At 37.4% G+C, this 14,969-nt stretch overlaps 1 protein-coding gene across 1 annotated transcript in view; it reads right to left on the reverse strand.

Moving 5' to 3' along the window:
* Positions 1-596: 596 nt before the first annotated feature.
* Sycp2 (synaptonemal complex protein 2) overlaps positions 597-14,969 on the reverse strand; it is a 52,703-nt gene continuing 38,330 nt past the window's right edge. The window contains exons 33-44 of the mRNA XM_048349688.1: positions 13,533-13,728; positions 11,386-11,582; positions 8,237-8,422; positions 7,342-7,432; positions 6,965-7,114; positions 6,319-6,449; positions 4,598-4,692; positions 4,382-4,481; positions 3,077-3,135; positions 2,845-2,923; positions 2,682-2,738; positions 597-1,387 (exon numbers count right to left, since the gene is read on the reverse strand). Coding sequence (XP_048205645.1) covers positions 1,310-1,387; positions 2,682-2,738; positions 2,845-2,923; positions 3,077-3,135; positions 4,382-4,481; positions 4,598-4,692; positions 6,319-6,449; positions 6,965-7,114; positions 7,342-7,432; positions 8,237-8,422; positions 11,386-11,582; positions 13,533-13,728 — 1,419 coding nt within the window. The 3' untranslated portion in view covers positions 597-1,309. The remainder of the gene's footprint in view (positions 1,388-2,681; positions 2,739-2,844; positions 2,924-3,076; positions 3,136-4,381; positions 4,482-4,597; positions 4,693-6,318; positions 6,450-6,964; positions 7,115-7,341; positions 7,433-8,236; positions 8,423-11,385; positions 11,583-13,532; positions 13,729-14,969) is intronic.

Below are 14,969 nucleotides of genomic sequence, written 5' to 3' on the forward strand. Positions count from 1 at the left end.
TAAATCATGCATGACAGAATTAGTTCTCAATTCTCACAAGGCAACAAGAATAGCAACTTGAGTAATAGTTAATATTAAAGAGGAGCTGCTACTCTTTTGACATAGTAATTCCAATACTCCACTAATAAATTTTAAAATCTTAACTGATGCTAATAATTGAATGAACAAAGGTAAGGGTTGTACTCACGCCCTTTGGGGATAGTTCTGGGGCTTGAATTGAGTCTGGTGCTCAGCTTTCTTCCTCATGGCTGTCATCCTTCTACTTGAGACACACCTTCAAGTAGGCTTTTTGCTGGTTAATCGATGGTGGAGTCTCCCAGATTGTTCTGCTCCTGCTGGTTTCAAACCGATGTCCTCCACATCTCCTCCTATTTCAGATGACAAGCAGGAGCTACTCGGCTTGTTTTCCTTCATATCTTGAGTAAGACGCTACTTCACCACTGTATCTAAATACTGATATTCTTCAGACCCTCTGCTGCCGTTAAATGGGCAAGGGACTACCTGGTATGACACTTCAGGTGTTTAAAGGGAGAAAGGCATTTGGCTTGATTGGATATTCATAAAATAGGAAAATAAACAATTAGATCATACTTATGCAAGTGAAACGAACATTTTATTTCAAGTTTAAAATATTATAACAAATCAAATGCATTCATTTTGATAAAAAGTAATTATCAAAATATTACAATGGATACTGGAGTATTTGCCAAACAGCCTGCTACATTGAATTGAAATATTTAGGAAACACAGTTACAACTTTAGGAAATTTAGTGCATTCTAATACATTGGAATAACAAATTAACGCATACCTGCCAACAGTGTGCTGAAGCTATTGATATATCATTTATAAATATCTTAAATCAGGACTTTTCTAACTTCTGTTTTTATAACTTGAATAGTGTGAACTAGTTTACACATTTTAATAATATAGCTTTTAATCTAAAACTATTAAATGTGTTCAGAATACACAAATGTATTCTGGGTACATTTTATGCGATGCAATTTTTTAAACTAGTTTGATGAGCATTGTTAGCTAACATATAACTATTATAAGAATAATCCAATTCCTTTTATTGTTTTTCCAAAATGTTCCCTTTCTAAGAAAGAAAAAAAAAGAAAGAACACTAGTAGGGAGACAAAAATTTTCTGGGCTTGAAGTCATGTTCAGCAGTTTTTTCATTTATCAGACAGGCATTTCTTTCATTTTGGTGCACATTTCCTACAAATATGCACTTTCTTGGGTGATATCTACTTCTCTTTGCAGTTATATAAAAGGATAATAATTAGATAAAACATTAGCAACTAGATTTCACGCATTATTATTTCTTCCATGAGCCAAGAATAATGACATCAGTCCTCTGCGTATGTTGTGAAGTTCTTCTTCTTGCTATGACCAAGGGAAAAAAAAATGATACTTAGATTTTCATTATCACTGTAAAAGCACCACATAAGATAGAAAATATATCAGTCTGTCACAGGAATTAATCTTAAAATAATCCCTTTCCATAGGATATTTTTGTCAATGCTCATTCGACTCAGTCTCCCAGAGTCTGTTTATAGGCATCTGTAGGACACTATAAAGACCACTATATTCAAGGTAATAACTAAATGAGGACTTGCCAACTTTTAAATCACTACATCAATGAAATTTAATTTTTGAGGGAAGAAAGTAAAATGAAAATAGCCTGAAAAAAATTTCAGTAAAGGTCCACGTAGTCTAGTGGCTAGCTTCTTGTTTGCTTCAAGCTAGGCAAATTTAGTCACAACATACTCATGTTCTACCATTTTACTATGCTGAGATTCTAGCAAATTTTTCTAAGTACATTCATACACCTTGCAGATAAGTATCAGGGTAAAAGTGTGCCTCCCATATTTAAGAAAACATGTTCATGTAGAGGAGCATGGGTAGTGTCTCTAGGTGTGTTTTACCATCAGAAAGCCGCTGATAGTAGAGGAGAACTTTATAAAGTGAACTTTGTTTATCTATGTAAATGAAGTCTTGTTTTCCAAATGGGTAATTCTCCTACTGAGCCTTTCCAGGTAGCTCTGCCCTGATTTTAGAGCACAGTGTTTGGAAATGGTGAAAATAAGTAATTCCTAAAACTATATCTGTTTTGTTTTTTTGTTTGGAGGGGGTGAGGTCAGTTGTGGGGTTTGCACTAAGGGCCTGGGTGCTGTCCCTGAAGTTTTCGCTAAAGGCTGGCGCTCTACCCGAGCCACATCCCCACTGCCAGTTCTCTGGTGTTCACTGGAGATAAGAGTGTCACGGACTTTCCTGCCCAGGCTGGCTTCAAACTGCAATCCTCAGATCTCAGCCTCTTGAGTATCTAGGATTACAAGGGTGAGCCACAGGCATCCCACTTAATCTTGTCTCATGTTTGTAAATTTATATTCTTCACCTTAGGATGGATGACTTATTTAAATTATTTCATTCTTTTACTATAACTAGTTTCATATGATTTAAAGAACTAAAAGTCAATAAGGCTAAGCCTGCCGTCTCCCAACCCAAAAAGAAAAAGAAGACCTCATAAAACATACAAAAGCAGTCAGACTTGGTGGTGACTGCCTGTAATCTCGGTACTTGGGAGGCTGAGGACGGAGTCTGATGGGTGCAAGGCCAGCCTACCTCACACAGTGAGACGCCTCACAGAGAGAAAAGAAAGCCTCATTGGCTGACTTACCATCTGTTTAAGGAGCTTGTCCTGTAGTGTTTTCATGTTTTCTTTCATCAAGGACATCTGAAAATGAGCATATTCCCCCATGAAATTGACAAAAGTTTCACCACGAAAGAAAACAAGTTAGAATAAGCAATATCAAGATTATGTAAGTATAAAAAATTCATACCTGAGATGAAAATACAGATTCTTCAAAATCACTGTTACCAAAGACATTTTTATTCAACGCATTTTCCAAATGACGGAGCCTAACAGGCAAGCAAATGAGAGTTACTTTCGTATTCATCAGGAATTCTAGTTGAATTGCAAAAGTAAAATGTGTGATTTTTTCAAATGTAAACTTATTGCTGATTTTAAAATCTATTTTATATGTAGACTCTAGTCCTGAAGGGAATACTAACCTCTGTTGTTCGTTTTTCTGATACACATTGAGCTTCTGAAGTGCTCTTTCCCAGAAGTCCTAAAATTCAAGACACAAAAGCTAGCTGTACTTTACTATTCCAAATGGTCTTTTTGAGGGGGAAGGGGCAGTACTGGGGGTTTGAACTCAGAACCTCACACTTCCTGGGGCAGGTACTCTACTTTTAAGCCATATTCCCAGTCTTTCTTTTAGTTTTCCAGCTAGGGTCTTGCATGTTTGCCTGGGGAAACCTATGCCAATGTTGCCTTTACAGTAAGGGTGACACATGTACACACCGTGCCCATCGTGTCGGTTGACAGGGAATTCTCTAATTTTTGCTCAGTCTGGCTTTGAACTATGATCTGCATGATCTGTGCCTCCAAAGAGCTGAGATTATAGGTGTGAATCACTTCTCCTGCTACTATTCCTAACTTAAACCATTTGAATAGGTGTTACTTATATGTATATGTTAAATATATGTACATTTAAAATTGGAAGTAAAAATATCGATTTCTTCCATGTTATAAAAAGTTTTACCTGGGGCTGGGGATATGGCCTAGTGGCAAGAGTGCCTGCCTCGGATACACGAGGCCCTAGGTTCGATTCCCCAGCACCACATATACAGAAAACGGCCAGAAGCGGCGCTGTGGCTCAAGTGGCAGAGTGCTAGCCTTGAGCGGGAAGAAGCCAGGGACAGTGCTCAGGCCCTGAGTCCAAGGCCCAGGACTGGCAAAAAAAAAAAAAAAAAAAGTTTTACCATAAACTTGTTTGCAATTTATAGTTTATATGAAGCTGATTTTAAAATAAAATTGAGAACAAATTATGTTCAAAAGAATGAAAAGTGGCTAGGTATCTGGGTATAGTGCCTTATGCTTATAATCCCTACTGTTTGGAAGTTGGATATCTGGAGAGCTACAGATTAAAACCAGTCTGGCACAGTGTTACTAAGACACCATTTCAAGCAATAACTGGACATGGTAGCATGTGACTCTTGTCCCGTCTCTTTGGGAAGCATAAGGATCACAGTCCAAGCTTCACATGATAAAACCACTAAAACCTATTTGACAAATAAAACAAAAGGAGCTAGGAGTGTGGCTCAAGCGGTAGAGCATCTGCCTACCAGATGCGAGGCTATGGGTTCAAACCCCCAACATGATCAAAACAAACAAGCAAAATTAAAAAAAAAATGAGGAAAATGCAAATCTTCAGGATATTCCCTCAAAACAACAAGTAATTGAAAGTTTTCAGAAGTGGATTATGCCAATACCAAGTTTTTAATAGAACTTAATTTCTAAAAAGCACAAACCACAAATTCCTTCTCTAAATCCTTTAAGGACTGTGAATCTTTTTCAAAATTCTCCAGCTCTTCTGTGATGATGAATTTGAATTTATCAAGTTTTTTAATTCTATTAAAGAAACAAAATGAGATAAAAAATTTAAAACCACAGCATCCAAAACATGCATTCATAATTTATGAATGTACATCATTCAGAGGTTATCAGAATAAATTTTCATTACAGACCTATTCTCCTGAATTTGATGGTTCATTGTTTTGAGATGTTGCTGAGCTGTTTTCCAAGACTGCATAGTAAAATATTCTATTATTTTATTTCGAGCCTGAAAAAGAATCATTTTAAAATTAAAACACCTTTATAAAATAACATTCTAAACAAAGAATATTATGCATAAAGCCTTTTCCATGACATGTGAATGGCTAAGAACTTAGAAAAAAAATTAAAAAAAAATTTTACCTCTCAATTCTCTTATTTCTTAACTAAAGATAACAAGAGAACTATGTTAAACTCAGTTTTTTAACATAAAGATTTGTTTTGTTTTGCCAGTTTGGAGTTTGAACTCAGGACCTGAGCACTGCCCCTGGCTTCTTTTTGCTCAAGGCTAGCACTCTGCCACTTCTGGCCTTTTCTTTTTGTGTGGTGCTGAGGAATCTAACCCAGGGCTTCATGCATGCTAGGCAAGCACTCTACTGCTAAGCCACAGTCCCAGTACTAACTTGAAGTTTAATAAAGAAGTTCAGTCAGAGCAGTGTCTAATTCTATTGGCTAAGACTTTGATTGTAGACTTTGGTTGAATTCACTAATTATTTTCATAAGAACACTGCAGCCAATAGTATTAACAAAAACTTCTAGTGGTTCTAGTTCTTTATGATATAGCACAGCCAAAGATACACAGAATCATTGCTCTTAACATTTTTCAAAAAGCATGCATTCACATGTAGTCACAGGCATGTTTCAGAACATACACATCATGTATTCTCCATTTAGACCAGATTGACCTTAAGCAAAAAAGGTAAAAACAAACTAAATGTCAAGAATTTTACCTAACTTCAGATTTTACCCTTAAATAGAAGAAAAAGTCAAAGCAAGTCACAGTGCCAAAAACATGCTGAAAAATATCTTCAAAGAAAAGCATAAAAGAACTATCAATCCGAGAAAGCATTACTAGTGATTAAAAAGTGTTTTAGAAAGCATAAATCATCTCATTGGATCCCCCAACTAGTGATATGTAAGTACAGAGCTGGCAGACTAAGGCTGGGAGTGTAAAGTCCTGTACCACACTTCCTTCACTAATGGTCACCTCTGTGAGACACAAACATGACTAACGAGGCAGGGGGCATTGGCTTGTGCATGTAATCCTGGCTACTCAGTAAGTGGAGACTGAGAGGACTCCACTTTGAGGCCAGCATGGGCAAAGAGTTCCAGAGACCTTGCCTCAGTAAATAGCTGGGCATGGTGGAGGATACCGGTCATTCTAGTATAGTGGTAAGCTTACAATAAGAATATCTCAATCTAGATACACCCTGACAGACTACAGCAAAAAAAGCCTAGAGGTGTGGACTAAGCGGCCTACCAAGCACCAGCCTACTAAGCATGATTCCCTGACTTCAGACCCCAGAATTGTCCTAAAAATGTCTTGAGAAGGCACGAAAAGAAAATTGTTCAGAAAAGTCGTAGAAAAGCAAACATATGAAACTGAAAGGGAAAACAGGGCAAAAGAGAAAGACTTAGTACAGTAAGAAAATGAATAGCAGATTTGAGATGTGGGATAAACTCAAGGTTATGTGAGATCTTTTAAACCTGGTAATTTTCTCAGTCTTGCACATGTACAGACGGTTGCATCCATGAACAGGTTTCCTGTTGCCCCAGGAACAAGCAACCAACAGTCTGACAAAAAGCGTGGCATACTATGCTGTGTAAACAATCATTTTCAATGCTGAGAACTTACATCAAGCTTCCTCTTAAATTCAGAGTTGATCTTCTCGCAAAGCACCCCCACGCCTGATGACAGGTCACTGCCCCAGCCCTCCTCAGAAATGGAAATGTCCTTTGGTGATAATGGAGATATGTTCTGAGACACTAAAAAGTGAAAACAATCAGCTAGAGTTAAAATCTACATTATTTCAAAGTTATTCTTGTCATTAGGTAAAACCATCTTTCTTATTTCTAATTCTATGTACAATCTAGAAATTATGAAATCAAAAGTAGACCTCATGTTTAAATGTAAAAAACAAAACAATTCCTATTTATTTAAACAAAAACCCTTTAAGGTGGCAACTACTCATGTAGATACGGCAACTTTAAGTGGAGCATCTGGAGATTGTTTTCGTAACTGCTTTAAATGAGTGACACACCCATGCTCCAACTCAAACTCTAGTAACACTATATGCAGTAAGAAGTGACTGGACGATGGGGCAGTTCACTGAGTAGATAAGACAGTTACTACGACATCATTCAGATTACGTGCAATTTGTGGTACAAAATCATCTATCTTCGACTTTTCCAGTTTTCTTTACAAAGGAGCTTATTTTGTGGATGAAGTATTCAAAATCTAAGAAGCCATCTTCCACATCATAGCATTTTGCGCTACCTACATTGATAGGAGTGACTATCTGCATCTTCCATTTTACACAGTCTTTTGGAAGGCAAGTGTGCTCTCATTTCCTCTTCTTCTGTGTCCAGTTCAGAATTACTTGCATTATCTTCTGTGATTATTCGTTTGAATCTAGGATGCTGAGTGGGGCCTGATGAAGAGTGAAAAATAATAGTGTTACAGTTTTGATTAAAAATGCCTACTATTTCATTCCTTTTATTAATAAGCCTTTAAGCTATTTCTATTGTGTTTTAAACAACTGTGTATTAAACTTTATACATTAGCTAAATTCACTATATATAATTCATTTAGATGAAATTTCAGAATATTATTTAAGTAGTTAGTAGCTCTTTTAAAAGCAAGGCTGAGACTACATACCTGATTCATGAGTAGTATCGCTGAGCGTATCAAATACTAGTTTCTGTCTTTCCTCAATAGATAGGGACATTGAAGATACTGAACTGTTTTCCTAAAATACATAATGGAAATTAGAAAACAGGTATTTTAAGTCTGCATGGATTCATCTGGGACCATCACTCTCAAACTGAGAATATTTCAAATGCTGTCAATTCCTTTTCAGACTGTTTTGCTTCTATCCTTTCTTTTTTATCTTTAACACTAGTTATTAGATTAATGTCAATCCTATAGCAATACTTTTGAGCTGAATTTTTTGACTAAGCTTGCTATTCAGTTTGTCTTTGTTAGGGTTATTGTTTCCATATTTGAATTAGGAAATGGGGGCATAGAAAATTAAATTTTAAATTATTTCCTTTTAACAAAAATTTTCAGATTTAACCCTCTATTTTACTGTTGGAATGCATAATCCTTTTCTGTACTTAGTAACCTCTATTTAGGTTACTGTTTTTTTTCTACTTAATCTGTATGTACCCATCTATCCTCTTAGGCCTACCTCAAATCCCAGCCCATTCTAACCATAATATTCTATCTTGACCTTCTGAATTTTAAAGGTTATTAGTTATTTTTGTTGTTAGAATGATGGACTTTTATGGTAGTAAGAAACTCAGACAGACTACTACATGATTATGAACCCAAGAGTCCTAGTTATCAATCTGTAAACCAGGGGGTTAGAAGCTATATCTTCATTGTCTAAGACCTTACTGTTTTCACTTTAAGTGTGAATTTTTTCTGCTCAAAAACATTTTTCTAAGATTAGTCCAGTCTATATTCTTTATGCATCAGAAAAGGCTAGTAATTTGATTCTTGCAAGAATCATTTTAATTTAAGGAAACTTAAAAAAACAACAGTATATTACCTCTCTTTTGCTTTGTATATGGTTTCCAATGATAGCTGGAGATTGAATTTCCACAAGGTGTTTATCAGAACTATTACTCCTAACATCTGAATCACTGTTACAATTTTGTGTTTCTTGTGTGAGTTCTACAGAATTTATATTTCTTCTATCCATAACAGTATTATTCTTAGTTGGAGTTTGTCTAGGCTATGAATGAGTGGGAGAAACAGAAATACGAAATTAAGATAACTGTTTAAAGACAAAAGAAAATGTTATACATAAGAAGAGGCAACATTAAGCTACTTTAGTTTGAGAAGATTAATTCACATTTCATAATTTTTTTTTTTTTTTTGGCCAGTCCTGGGCCTTGGACTCAGGGCCTGAGCACTGTCCCTGGCTTCCTTTTGCTCAAGGCTAGCACTCTGCCACTTGAGCCACAGCGCCACTTCTGGCCGTTTTCTGTATATGTGGTGCTAGGGAATCGAACCCAGGGCCTCATGTATATGAGGCAAGCGCTCTTGCCACTAGGCCATATCCCCAGCCCACATTTCATAATTTTTAAGTACCTATTAGACAAATAGAATATTAGCTTGATGATCATGGATAAAGAAGCCTGCTCGTAAGTATATTATGCTTCAGTGGTCTAGTCACCTTAACAAGACAAAGAATATGAAGAACCAGAAGCAGAACAGAAAATGCAGAAGTTATCACGAATAGCAGCCTATATGGATGTCCATATCAAAATTCGAAGAGAATCTGAGTACACAATTATGATGGAATTCATCAAGATTGTTGTAGATACAAAAAAAAAAAACAACACCCTTTTTTTTCTGTGTGGCGGGTGTGGGGGGGGTGGCGGGAGGTAACATCCCTGCTAGGTTAAAAGCATAAATAGGATTGTGGTCCAAGCTGACCCAGGCAAAAAGTAAGGCCCTATTCAAAAACTAATGAAAACACAAAGGGCTGAGAGTGTGGGTCAAGCCATCAAATATCTGCCTAGCCAGCATAAGGCCCAGGGCCCAAACCCTGATAGGAAAAAAACAAAGAGAGAGAAAACTACCTATGAAGATGACCGATTTCAAAATGGTTATATTCTAACTATTCAAAAGGCTGAGACCTGGAAAACTGGTTTAGGCAGGCTAGGCACAAAAGTTTACTAGACTCCATCTCCAAAATAGCCACAAAATGCAAGGCTGGACGAGTGACTCAAGTGTGGAGTACCAGTCAAGCAAGTATGCTGAGCAAACATGAAGCTTTGAGTTCAAATCCCGGTACAGCCCCAAAACAAAAAGAATAAAAGGAACTTTAAGCCTTCTACATATAGAAAATGCACTCACTTAAAAGTGACAGGACAGAGCCAAGGGCTGGTATGTCACCAGGAAGCAGAGATTTGAGGAACATGACTCAAAGCCAGCCCAGGCAGGAAAGTCCATGAGACTCTTGATTTCTTTTTTTTTGGCCAGTCCTGGGGCTCGGACTCAGGGCCTGAGCACTGTCCCTGGCTTCTTTTTGCTCAAGGCTAGCACTTTGCCACTTGGGCCACAGCGCCACTTCTGGCCATTTTCTGTATATGTGGTGCTGGGGAATTGAACCCAGGGCTTCATGTATATAAGGCAAGTGCTCTTGCTACTAGGCCATATTCCCAGCCCCATGAGACTCTTATGTACAATTAATCACTCAAATGCTAAAAGCAGAGCTGTGGCTCAAGGGTTAGAGCACTAACCTTCAGCAAAAATAAATAAACACCCTTGCTCTTCCGCCCCCCCACCACAAAAAAACCAACTCAGAGACAGTAGCCAGCCCCTGAGTTCAAGCACACACAATAAAGCCAGGCATGGTGGCTCATGCCTAGAATCCCAGCTACAGTATAGAACAAATGGTTGGTTGTATATCGGTACTTTTAGACCTCTGCTACAATTATGTTGAACAGTTAATTTAACAAGAATCCCTCCCTGCCCAGTGCTTTCATAATGCTGGATATTGAAACCAGGTCTTCATGCATGCTAAAAGGTAGTTTGCCACCTCTCAGCTATACTGCCAAGCTCTGAACATTTTGTATGCAAAGGTAGACAAATATTAAAAATAAAACATTTTATTTACTTGCATAGTTCAGCCTATTTAATTTTCATTGCCCCATCATAGAGACAAGAAAAGTGAAGTATAAAGAGCTTCAGTAACTTGTAAAGTGTCACACAACTAGCAAGTAGTAGAGCCAGAATTTAAATCCAGTTCAGTCTGACTCAAAACTCAGCTGTATCCATACAGTTAAGTGCACTACATGGAATCTTTGTAATCAGTTCTACAATTTTATCATGACTTCAGAGTTTTCAAAATTAAGCCCCATTATTTAAAAATAAGGAAAATGGGGTGTAGGTAAGAAGGTTTGTAAATTGGAACCAAACTATGTGAAACCTTTTTATTTTTTGTCAGCCATGGAAGTTGAACTTGGGGCCTGGGTGCTGTCCTTGAGTTCTTTTGTTCAAGGTCTAGCCCTCTACCACTTTTTTTTTTTTTTTTTTGCCAGTCCTGGGCCTTGGACTCAGGGCCTGAGCACTGTCCCTGGCTTCTTCCCGCTCAAGGCTAGCACTCTGCCACTTGAGCCACAGTGCCGCTTCTGGCTGTTTTCTGTATATGTGGTGCTGGGGAATCGAACCTAGGGCCTCATGTATCCGAGGCAGGCACTCTTGCCACTAGGCTATATCCCCAGCCCCCCCTCTACCACTTTTAACCACAGCTAAAAACCCACTTTAAAAAAAAAGCCACTTCTGGTTTTTGAGTGGATAAGACTTTTCTGCCAGGGCTGGTTCCAAGTGGCGGTCCTGGGATCTCAGCCTCCTGGGTAGCTAGGATTATAGGAGTGAGCCACCAGGGCCCAGCTTTGGTTGGGATTTTTTTTTTTTTTTTTTTTTTTTTGCCAGTCCTGGCCTGGGACTCAGGGCCTGAGCACTGTCCCTGGCTTCTTTTTTGCTCAAGGCTAGCACTCTGAAGGCTAGCACTCTGCCACTTGAGCCACAGCGCCACTTCTGGCCGTTTTCTGTATATGTGGTGCTGGGGAATTGAACCCAGGGCCTCGTGTATACGAGGCAAGCACTCTTGCCACTAGGCCATATCCCCAGCCCCTGGTTGGGCTTTTAAGGCAAGTTATTTACCACTTTCAAATACATTCTTACCAAAAACAGCGGTGCCGCAAGTGGCGAGCGCCTTTCACTTGCACTTGGGGAGTCAGGCTTGTTTGGAGGTGAGTTTCCTGAACCTCCAGCTTCATTAGAACTGTTTAAGGATTCAGGGGATGAAATTTTTGGATAAGGTGATTTTTTTGTGCAGTCATAATCTTGAGTAAAATTCTTTTCTGTTTCTCTTTCTTTACCTATATTTGCCCCACAAAACAAATGTATGGTCAATGTTACTGTTGATGTCTGCTTTAAAAAGAACTTGGTTTATTTAAATTCTAAGAATACAATAATTTTCCAAACCTCAGCTATATTTTAAAAAGATACACTTTCAATAATTTAGGAACAACTTATATTTAAAATACTTTATAAGGCTTTGAAAAAATTAATTGATGAATTTAAATGTTAAGAATTCTCCAAAACAAGGTAACAAATTGAACAAGAAATGTACTCATTGCCTTACACATGAAACTGTAACCCTTCTGCACTTCACTTTGACAATAAAGGGGTAAAAAAAGAACTCCCCAAAACAATTTCAAGCAAAATATCTACAATATGAGGTAAAATGTAATGATCAAAGTATTATCCTGACTGACACATAATAAATGAGGTTATTAAAACTAAAGTATTTGCTGGTCTCAAACTCACAAAAATTAGGACATTTAACTTCTAAAATAAGTTACTATAAATGAATTCTCAAAGAGACAGTTTCCAGGTGGAATCAGAGAATATACATCTATCCTCTCCATTTCTCCTATGTAGCAATAGTGCTAACCACAATGAAAACAAAATGATCCAATAGCTACTTTAGGGGAAGATTAAGCATATTGCTCAAATCTTGACTTGTAACTGAAATTAGTAATTAGAAATAGCCTCACAAGAAACTAAACTGACATAAAACTACAAATTCATAGTTTCTGTATGAGAAAGACATACATATGCTAGAGCTTCAAAGAATATAAATTTTTAATGCCAATCATTTTAAAACAAAAGCAAAACCTCTTGGTTTATGAATATTTTCTACTGTAAGACCACAGAAGGCTCATAATATTCCTTGGACATATTTTGCTAAATTATAAAAATAGAAAACATCCTAATCCTTATTTTGTTAAATACATTTTGAGCTCACAGTACATTAAAATTAAGATTAACTGAATTTCTACATCTACCTTATAAATAGCCAGGGTGCTGGTGGTCACACCTGTAATCCTAGGTACTCAGGAAGCTAAGATCATGGTTTGAAGCCCACCCTAGACAGGAAAAGTCCTGGACACTCTTATTTCCTATTAACTACCAAAAAAGCCAAAAGTAAAGGTGTGGCTCAAGTGGTAAGAGTGCAGACCTTGAGCAGAAAAGCTCAGGAACAGTGCCCAGGCCCTGAGTTCAAGCCCAGAACTGGCACCAAAAAACAAAAAAGCCTTGTAAATATATATTAAGGATTTTCCATACTGAAGCATTTGATTTTGACTTCCTAAGATAAAAATCTTGAACATGCTACTAACATTGTTTGCATATTAGCAAATAAATTACTATCACTAACTAGTTTAAAAAGGAATGTTATTTTGGCACTACTGGGGTTTGAACTCAGGATCTTGTGCTTGCTGAGCAGGGAAGTCTTCCACTTAGTCCATGACCCTTGTCCTTTCTTTGGTTTGTTATTTTTCAAGTACTGTCTTATATTTTTGCGTGGGCCAGTATTGGACCATAGCCCTACCGGCCTTCCACGTAGCCAGGATTACAGGTGTGTGCCATCATGCCTGGAAAAACAGAAGTTTAACTGCTAATCCTCATTTTTTCCCTTTGGTGATAGGACTTGATCTCAGTCTACCATTTGCCAATAATCACTCTACTACTTGAACCCTCTACTTGAACACTCTACTACTTGAGCCCATAAACATTTTTTTTGTTTTAGTTTGCTTTTCAGACAGGTTCTCGCATTTTTGCCCAGACTGGTCTTGGACTGTGATCTCCCAGTTTTTCCTGTGGAATAGCTGGAATTCCAGGCATATGCCATAATACCTGGCTAACTACCTATAATCTTAACTAAGTCCTTCAAGTTAGTCTTCAGATTGTATTTTTACATATTTGGTTGTAGTAGAAAATCGTTAACTATTCAAAAAATGGAAGGAAAATTAAATGATACTCACATCTCATTAATTCTATTGATGATGGACTCCCAGATAGCGATGTAGGAGAAAAGTCCAGGCTGTTCTCTCTCAGAGTATTTTTTTGTAGAGATGAGTTTTTCCATTTTTTTGATAGTCCTTTTTGTGTTTCAGCAGATAAGACTTTTTGTGGTTTCTTTGGTAGTTTTGTGGTTTTGGTTCTGGAACGGATATTCTCCTAAACGTATTAATAACTTTCCCATTATACATGACTATAAACATATGTGAACACATAAAACATTGCACTGATATATGCATACATATATCATATACAGTCTTATGTTAATTATTACATAGATATGACATTAGTGAGACTATTATATACCAGGAAGATGTAATACATAAACTATACTAAACATCATGAGAAACAGATAAAATACTATAAGAGAGTTCAAAGATGGTGATTATATTCAGTTTAGAGAAAAAGGAATTCCTGGATTTCATGGCACTTGAGATACTGAGGAGTTTGTGAAAGAACGTGATAGAAGATAAAGAAGAGTAAGGAAGGCTGCTGCTGATCAGAACAGAGGGAGCAGAGCAGCCTATGGCATATTTGAGAGTCTAACATACAATTATGGGAGTATACTGGGGGTGAACAGAAATGAGCTTGAAAAACTTTATTATTTTAATGTCTGACAGGATAGGTATTGCTTGAGTTTTTATTTGAGGAGAAATAGGATGAGAGTGGTGTAGAGAAGACTTTCTTAACTGTATGTATGGTAAATTAAAGAAGTGATTTTTAAAAATGTAGAGGTCAGTTATAAAGTCCTTAAAATCCTTCCCATAAAAGATAATATGGTTACAAACAAAAAGATATGGATGTTTAATATCTTAAAAGCCAACATGGTCAATAATCAGAGCCCTATGTTTAGCATCAGACTTTCAGGGTTCAAATTCAGTTTCTGGACCACTTCCCAGCTATATGACCTTGACAAGTGCCTTCTAAGGCACCTCAATGAGATGACAGTAATAGCACTAATTACCAGATTCTAATAGATAACTTTATAAGTGCTTAAATTTAACAACTGATGCATTGTGACAGGTTTTTTTTCCTTCTTGAAAAAAGTTTAAGTCATAGGTGCTTGGAATATGACTGTCACCTTTATGAGCTATGAAGTAACAGGTGGGGCAATATATGGAAATAACACACACACACACACACACACACACACACACACACACACACTTTTGTGTGCCAGTCTTGAGGCTTTAACTCTGGATCTGGATGCTGTTCCTGAGCTTTTGTGCTCAAGACTTAGCACTCTGCCATTTGAGTCACAGCTCCTATTCCAGCGTGCGTGCGTGTGTGTGTGTGTGTGTGTGTATGTTTAATTGAAGATAAGTGTCTCACAGACTTTACTGCCCAGGCTAGCTTTGAATCGTAATACTCAGATCTTAGCCTCCTGAGCAGCTAGGATA

Source organism: Perognathus longimembris, chromosome 6, assembly GCF_023159225.1.
Source record: "Perognathus longimembris pacificus isolate PPM17 chromosome 6, ASM2315922v1, whole genome shotgun sequence".
In the NCBI taxonomy this organism is placed as follows: domain Eukaryota; kingdom Metazoa; phylum Chordata; class Mammalia; order Rodentia; family Heteromyidae; genus Perognathus; species Perognathus longimembris.